Raw genomic sequence first — 9055 nt, forward strand, 5'->3', positions numbered from 1 at the left:
TCTTTTACCCTCTCTGCATCCACCCCGTTAGGCATTTAACTTTGAATTGTCCTCTGCCTCTGTCTCCTGACTTGACCATGTGCCTGGCTTTGGGTAATAGAATGAAACAGAAGTGCAAGTATGGTGCTTCTAAGTCTACAACTCGAGAGGCCTTGCTCTTTCTTGTGCTTCTGTCATCTCCATGAGGACATTCCAGAGGTAGCCTACTGGCATAGAACAGATACGTGGCAGAGACTTGAAGTGCCCAGTCAGCCCGGTTGAGACTCGTCTAAATCAGTGGTCGGCAAACTCATTAGTCAACAGAGCCAAATATCAACAGTACAACGATTGAAATTTCTTTTGAGAGCCAAATTTTTAAAATTTAAACTATATAGGTAGGTACATTGTTATTAACTTAATTAGGGTACTCCTAAGGCTTAGGAAGAGCCACACTCAAGGGGCCAAAGAGCCGCATGTGGCTCGCGAGCCGCAGTTTGCCGACCACGGAAGAGTTATGGCTTTTTATGCGCTTCCTTCATTTTTCCATCCTAGGTAGTCAGCTCCAGTAGGCACCCCAGATCAGAGTTCTTTCCTTTCGTCATCATGTCCTTTCTACTCCTTCCTCCCTAACACAGTGCCTGGTACATTGTGAGTCTTTGAATAAGTGAATGAAAACATTCATTTTACACAGCATTACAGCTTTGCTGATGTAGGGAAAGAAAAATAATTTCCCTCTACCCTCTGAGTGCCTGGCTGAGACCCCTGGTAATAAAAGACAAGTTAACAAGGGAGAAACAAACATATGTTTAGTAACATGTATACCTCATGCATATTTGGGAAATATCCAGGAAAAATGAGTAACTTCCAAGGTGGCTTAGAATTTAAGATTAAATACCATTTTAATAGAGCAAGGGGGAGGGGGATGTAGGCCTCTTAGAGAAGAGTGAATGCTTTTTAGGAAAGATGAACAGACCCATAGGAAAAGAGATGGGAGGTATCTCTAGCTTGTGACAAAATGTGCCTGGGTGTGGAACTTCTAGTCTCCTCTCCTGTGACAAGAGTCAATCTTCTCTGGTAGCTAAAATTCCCAGGGAGGGGATTCAAGACAAGTTAATTCATTTGGGGGAATCTGCTTTTAGGCAGATAATGGGAGTTCAGAGAAAGCTTCTCCCTGCATTTGCTGTTTTTCAAGTGCCTGCAGCTTAATATAATCAATATGCCAAAGTGGCATATTTTGGGGTGGCATATTCTGGTACCTTTCACTGACTAAAAAAGTTTTAAAACTGGGTTGTTCTTTTCTGTTTTAAAGGCCAAGTTGGACTTTTAAAAATTGTTGTTATTCCTCCTGAGTAAAACAGATTATTTCGTCTCAGTAGAAGAGTCTTTTCTAATGAAGCCAGTAGACCCTAGACATAAGACATGAAAATATAATCCATGCATAGTAAAGAAATTCTTCACTAATGCTCCCCTTCACTGAATGTCTTAGTCTTTCCAGGCTGCTATAACAAAAATACCATTGAATGGTGGAGTATATACAACAAATATTTATTTCTCACAATTCTGGAGGCTGGGAAGTCCAAGATCAAGTTGCCAGAAGATTCTGTATCTGGTGAGAGCTAGGTTCCTGGTTCACAGATGACTGTCTTCTCACTGTGTCTTCACAGTTAGAAAAAGGAAAGAAGCTCTTTCAGGTCTCTTTTAAAAAAGCATTAATCCCATTCATGAGGGCTCTACCCTTATGACCTAATCGCCTTCCAAAGGCACCACATCTTAATACCATCACACTGGGGGTTGGAGCTTCAACATATGAATGGGGCCAGAGGCGGGTGGGGCAACATTTAATCATTGCATTGAATTACCCAAAATATCAGATGATCACCAGTTAATGAAACAAAACCAAGTGTTCAAAATCACTGCAGGATGGGACTACCATCTTGACAGAGCCTAAGTGATGTCTCAGAAGGGGATTAGAAGTAGGATATTGATAGGATTTTAGAGTCTGGGCCTTTCAAGGTAGGGAACTGGTTGGAAATGGCCAAAGTTCATGACATAATAGCTCAGAATTGTTAGACACAATGAGGTAAGGCTCTTGAAGCAAGCCTGGATAAATAAAACTTGTTTGATAAGCACATTTGAAGGTGAAGTGAGTCCTGTTCATGGCAGCATGTTTTAATCAGTAAAAGTCCACATTCCAATAGAGTTTTTCCTCTGAGGATCTATTCAAATAGATAGAATCCATGGTATAGAGATCTTGTTTCTGAGACCATAGCTGTTTGACAAAGGTTTCACATGACTCAGAAATATTACCATAATTTTTGACTGTCTATTGGGGCTTGAATCCTCCTTTATTGAGGAAGTTTGTATTGCATGCTCCATCTCCAAATCCTTTTAAATTCAATGTAATTGAATGCTAAATATTGTTAAATACTTTTAGTGATAGGACAAATTTGTACAGAAATATTTACAATGAAGACTGAATGCAGAATTTTCTTTGGAGGCTCAGAGGAGAGATAAATTAATTCTGAGTGAGTCAGATAAGGGAAGATTTTTGGTTGCAGATTAAATTTGAGCTGGACCTAGAGGAGTGAAAATGAAATGGTGTACAACAATGAATAGCTAGTCTACCCAATTTAGTTGACACCATAAAAAAAATTAGATCAATCCTGTAGGTAACAAGTAGATAAATAAACTAGTGGATGGCTCAATTTTTCTTTTTTTAATGTGAGCTTTTGTCATTTACAAGGCAGAATCATGTATAATTTATAGCTATTGGTTTAGAAGACAATAAGCTATTTTTTCTATATTTGGTTTAGAACAAAGTTTTTCAGAAGGAAGATTTGCAGTATCAATTAATATTAAGAGTTAAAAAGAAACAATATTTTCTCATGTTTTCCAGGTTTATTCTGTTCTCTTTCAAATCCAAAGGCTAAGTTCTCTTCAATAAATATAGAATGTATATAATTGAGCAAAATTAGTTTTATGATTTTAATCTTTTTGTAAGATTTAGCTTTCCTTTGCATTTTTCATTTATAGACAAGTCAGTAAAGAGTTAAGAGAATTGAGTTGTCTAAAGAGGCATATGGTCCAAATTTTCTGTTCTTATGCCACATAATTCCTTTTTGAAGAGGCGTTAACACATGTAAAGGAGGAGAATCAGCCCTATTGTATTTTGTATTTTCCCTTGAATTTTAATTTAAAATGAGAATAAAATTAACAAGCCAGTTGGCTACTTTGAGCTTTGGGTAAAAAATGATCAGATTAGTATTTTGTAAGCCAGGTGGATCATAGAGGCAAGTAAACTTTTACATTGATTTGTTTCATAAATGTCAAAGGCCCTGAACTTAGACTGGAAAGGAATTTAACATTTAACAGTACTTCACATTACAGAAAGACTATAATGAATAATATACAAGCCTTGATGTGGATAGGAGATAGGCAAAGTAAAATAAAGGTAATATAAATTTGAAACAAATAAGAAATTATCCAGTTGTAACTATGAAAGAAATGTGCTAACCACGCCCTGGCCAGTGTGACTCAGTTGGTGGGCGTCATCACATGCACCAAAAGGTTGCCAGTCCCATTCTCGGTCAGGGCACATACCTGGGTTGTAGACTTGATCCTCATTAGGGGGCACGCAAGAGGCAGCTGATTGGGATGTTATGCTCTCACATAGATATTTTTCTCTCTCTCTTTCCCTCTCCCTTCTTCTCTCTCTAAAAATCAATTTAAAAATATTTTTAAAAATAAAATAAAAAAATGAAATGTGCTCCCCAAATCTCTTTTTTATAGAGTAGATAGACTTTCACAAGAAATTGAGCAAAGCTTGATTAAACAGAAAAGACAATTATTGATTAAAAATAGATTCTCAGTGTGTTTTAAATTTTGGACACAATAAAGCTTAATTGTAAAAATGTAATACAAAGTACATTATAAAAATATAGTCTATTCAATTCAGCTGTTTTCCTGATAAGGTACTATTAAATAAGCAGGAAAGCAATGGTCTTTATCAGAACCATTAGTGAGACACAGAAAGTTAGCAACAGCCAGGAGAGAATCTCCATGCTCCCTCTCCTGTTCTTCTTGTTTAAAGCAGGGCCATAATTCTGTTTGTTGGTGGTTGTTTTGTTTGGGCAGCAAACTTATGCTCAGAGACTGATTTTGTCTTTGCCAGCAATTTATTTAATAGAGGTTTGCCTTGGGAATTATAATTTCACAAGGGAATAGCATACAGGATAATATCTCTTAATAAGCCAAATAAAGAAATAACATATTCCACAGCAATGATAGATTAATCACATTATTGTCCCAGGTAAAAGGAGGAGGAATTGCCCAGGTAAAAAGATGAGGAACCTTTTATAGGAGCAGGCACTTGGGAGAGGCACTTGGCCAAGCAAGAGCTGACATCCAGCTTCCAGCACAAAAATAAGAGGCCCCTGTTGCTAGGGCACATTGCTAGGCAACAGAGGTACCAGTGTTGATGGACATTCAGAGCTGCTCCAGGAGTTAGGGCCTCTGCATGGCTTTGCACCACCGCCCACAAGGAGTGCCTTCTCTTCCTGAGGCTGCTGCACTCTTGAGCTTCATGCTGACCAGCATCTCCTTGGCCACAGCAGGAGTAAATGCCTCAAGATCTTCGAGAGCTATTTAGGCCAGCAAAGTGTCAACTTGCCCTGACCAAAACTCTGGGGTTGTCCCCACAAACTCTCAGTATTTATAGTTTAAATATCCCCTTGCCATCATTGCTTCTTCACGTCATTAATGACAACAGAGGAGATGGCGTCTTCCTCACACAACTTCATTCTCATGTCAAAACAACTCATTTCTACAACTTTGTCTTTGTCATAAACAGGTGGATCAAAGTCACTTACGTCATTAACAAATGAATTTAAAATCATATTAAACCAATACACAGTAGTGGTGCTGAAATTTTCTCAAATTCTTTGAGAAATGATGAACTATTTCAGGACTGTCTTCCCGTTTCTGTCCTGCAGACTTGAATCCCAGATGACTGCAGACATCCAGACCATCTTACAGTTGCTGCAGAAACAAACCACTGTGGTCCCCCCAGCCTACAGTATGGTAACTGCTGCGGCGGAGTATCAGAGACCCACCATCCACCTGATGAGAACCAGTCATCCGAGAGCATCCATCAAGACGGATCAAAGTTTTAGTCCTTCCTCACAAGTGAGTGTAGGTAGCGTACAACCAAGAGTGTCTAAAAGTGTGTTCTAGGGACCACCTGAATCAAAATCACCTGGGGTGCTGTGGAACATGCAGATTCTCACTCTACTCAGTTCTGGGAATGGACCCTGTAATACACATTTTACACACAACGCCCCCCACCCCCCTATTCTTATGCCCATTTAAAGTTTGAGAACAACCAGAACCGGTTTGGCTCAGTGGATAGAGCGTCGGCCTGCGGACTGAAAGGTCCCAGGTTCGATTCCGGTCGAGGGCATGTACCTGGGTTGCGGGCACATCCCCAGTAGGAGATGTGCAGGAGGCAGCTGATCGATGTCTCTCTCTCATCGATGTTTCTAACTCTCTATCTCTCTCCCTTCCTCTCTGTAAAAAATCAATAAAATATATTTAAAAAAAATAAATAAAGTTTGAGAACAATGGACCTAGAAGAATGATCTTAAACAATACTTTTTTTTTTAAAGAAAAAGCTTTTTTCAAGAGTCAATCTACTTAAGTGTGTATATGGCAGAGCTTGGAAAACTAAGGAGTAGCCCTGGTCCAAAAAGCTCTTCAGAGACAAGAATGTAATTTACTCTAGTGACCAGATGAATTCTTGGGCAGGGTCTCAGGAAGGAAGTGGAGGAAAAATAGCAGCTGGACACAGAAGACCTGAGGTTCAAGAGCAGTCAAATTAGTAATCTTAGATATCTGTACCCTACCATCCCCAAAGATCTCTAAACCTTTTTTTCCCCTGGAGAATGGGAAGAGGAGCAGTCCCTCATCTTGCCTCTGAAGCCCTCCAAATTAACCTCTTTGAATTATGTTACTTTGAAGGTCAATTCCCTTGGAATTCTATTTTGGAAATCATTCTTAATTAGTTAATCACTATGGCCAAATTGCACCTAAGAATGATGATTTAAATAAGGGTTTACAGAACAATCGTGTAAAACTGTCTTTAAAGTTTGGGGTTTTAGTGCAAAATATTCTGGGAAATGAAATAATGACATAAGAAACATCCAAACCTATAGAGAATTTTTAGAAGAGTTTATTTGAGCCAAACTGGCAACATATGTCAAGGAGCAAGATCTCAAATGCTCCAGGGAATAACAGTTTTGCAGCTTCATTTATGCATTTAAAATTAAGGAGGAAGGTAGGAACATTCCATGGAGGTGGGAGAAATCAAGGCCGGGTTTGGAGTACAGGATAGTTAACAAGATTATGTGCTCTCTTGAGGATGGTCATGTTTTATTTCAAAAATAAGTTAATCTAGTATACAAGACGAGAGTGAATGGGAGAGTTGGAAGGGGTCGACCTCAGCGAATGTACCTCAATCAGATTGAGGACGTTTTTAGCAAAGGCCAGTTTAGGAGTACCTTAATTAAGTTAATAACAGTGTACCTACCTATATAGTTTAAGTTTAAAAAATTTGGCTCTCAAAAGAAATTTCAATCGTTGTACTGTTGATATTTGGCTCTGCTGACTAATGAGTTTGCTGACCACTGACCTAGATGCATGGAAGCAATGGACAAGGCAAAGACAAACCTTATACTAAAGAAGTTATATACCTGGGGCATGAGTACCCACCACAATACCACAGGGTGAATTTATAATCAGAATCACCCAATGAGATTATAGAACTCCATGCAATCAAGGGGTCCATGCTGCCTATCACTACTTGAGCCAATTAAGCAGAGACTGGGTTGAATCATGTATGAGCATTTATTCCAACTACTGGCAGTATGGGAGAGCAGCCAGTCATCCACAAAAATCTGCTCTGCCCCCCACCATAAGCCAGCTGCTTATAATGGGTAGAAGGACAAAGATTACATGGGGATGTAGGCAAAAGGCATGCCAAATGGGCAGTTTACAGGTCTTGATTTGCAAAGGTCTATGGGTATGCAAAGGCTGGGGGTCTTCAAAGGGCTGGCGATTCTGGTTTCTGCAACGAGTTTGTTAATCTTTCAATGATAATAGGCACCTCCTGATCGAGAGGAAGGCTGCATTTCCAGGTGAGCTCCCAGCCAGGTTAGAATGTGTCTTCTTTAATCAGAATAAAACAATCACGGGTAACAGAGCATGATTAATATTTCTTACAATTATAGTTGGTCCCCAGTATTCTATTTCTGCCCCTATCCGTTACTTTACATAGAAACTCATCCCCTTTCTTTTTCCAACAGAAACAAGATTAGCAACAGGAGGAAATGTGCAAAAGGAAAATAATGCAATCTCTCTAAAATATGGAAGTAGATATTAATTTAGCTCTAGTTGTGAATGGTTAGGAAACACGCAAAACCACGAGCATTGTTCTTTGTTTTCAGTGGATTTAGACAATATTTTCTGAGCAGGGATGGGTGATTTTCTTTCTTTTTTCTTTTCTCCCCTCACAAACGACCCACATTTCCTATCCCAGTTTTGTCTTGAATTTTGAGTTAAAACTCATCTGAAAAACTCGTGTGGGTCATTTGTGTAATGAAAAAAATAAAAAAAATAAATTCTGTTCTGACTTCAGAGTAAAACTAAAGTTCTTGGAATGATTGTTCAGGATTACCTAACCCAGTGGTCGGCAAACCGCGGCTCGAGAGCCACATGCAGCTCTTTGGCCCCTTGAGTGTGGCTCTTCCACAAAATACCACGTGCAGGCCCGCATGAAATGTGCAATTGAAACTTCGTGGCCCATGCGCAGAAGTCAGTTTTCGGCCTGGGTGAGTCTATTTTGAAGAAGTGGCATTAGAAGAAGTGGGGGTACGTTCACTGAAGTCGACCCCTCAGATTGAGGACGTTTTTAGCAAAGGCCAACTTAGGAGTACCCTAATTAAGTTAATAACAATGTACCTACCTATATAGTTTAAGTTTAAAAAATTTGGCTCTCAAAAGAAATTTCAATCGTTGTACTGTTGATATTTGGCTCTGTTGACTAATGAGTTTGCCGACCACTGACCTAACCTAACACCTAATCTGCAATGTCTTGACCCATCTTTGGGAGGGAAAGGTTGGCTAATATTACTAATCAAATACAGATTGGGGCAAAAGAAAACATATTTAGATTTCATGAGTGTGATTTTAGGAATATGTCCAAATAAATTATAAAAACATCTTTTCTTTTCTTTCTATCAGTGTCCTGAATTTCTAGACCTTGACAAATCTAAACTTAAATCCAAAGAATCGCTCTCAAGTGGTGTGCATCTGAACACAGCTTCGGAAGACAACTTGCCTTCACGTTTAAAACAAGACAGCGAGCTCTCTTTAGAACTTCACTCGCGGCAAAGAAAAACTTACCTTCATCCAATTAGGCATCCTTCCTTAACAGATTCCTCCCCGAGCACTGCAGGCATCTTGGGTCTTCATAGGCATGTTTCTGATCCTGGTCTTCCGGGGAAATAATCATTTTGTACTATTTATTCCACATACAATGTAAGTGCTTTTAATGGCTGTTTTCCTTTTTGTATTTAAATCCTCTCTACTTGACTCAGGGGCTCAAAGGTACCATTATATGCAAAAGTACTGTATATTTTCCTAAACTGAAGCTTGTGTGGTAAAATTGAGCAGTTAGGATGTAAATGTACATACGAATTCTTTTGTTCCAAATGTTAAACTGCCAGCATCTCAAGGCACCTTATTTTTTATTTTTATTTTTTAAATCATGTGCATGTTAGGAAACTCCAATTTCTCTTGCATGGAGACTCCTGTTTCCTGCTTTTACTAAATCAGTACTTGGTTATGAAAATGCCTTCAATTAGAAACCAAGGGATAAAATTGGTTCACGGATGCAACTCAGATGATCCTCAACTCAAGGAAGTTCACGGAGGAAAAGGGGAGCTTAGCCACTTTCGAGAACTGATATTCATAGTTAATTACATTCGTTCCACCCCACACTGACAAAAGAACATGCAGTTTA

General features: G+C 39.1%; 1 protein-coding gene across 1 annotated transcript in view; it reads left to right on the forward strand.

Annotated features, from left to right (window-relative positions):
* Nucleotides 1–9055, forward strand: part of KCNH7 (potassium voltage-gated channel subfamily H member 7) — a 400753-nt gene extending 391698 nt beyond the window's left edge. Inside the window, exons 15-16 of the mRNA XM_023743782.1 lie at nt 4971–5163; nt 8275–9055. Of these exons, the coding sequence (XP_023599550.1) occupies nt 4971–5163; nt 8275–8541 (460 nt within the window). The 3' untranslated portion in view covers nt 8542–9055. The remainder of the gene's footprint in view (nt 1–4970; nt 5164–8274) is intronic.

This window comes from Myotis lucifugus, unplaced genomic scaffold (assembly GCF_000147115.1).
Source record: "Myotis lucifugus unplaced genomic scaffold, Myoluc2.0 scaffold_5, whole genome shotgun sequence".
Lineage (NCBI taxonomy): Eukaryota > Metazoa > Chordata > Mammalia > Chiroptera > Vespertilionidae > Myotis > Myotis lucifugus.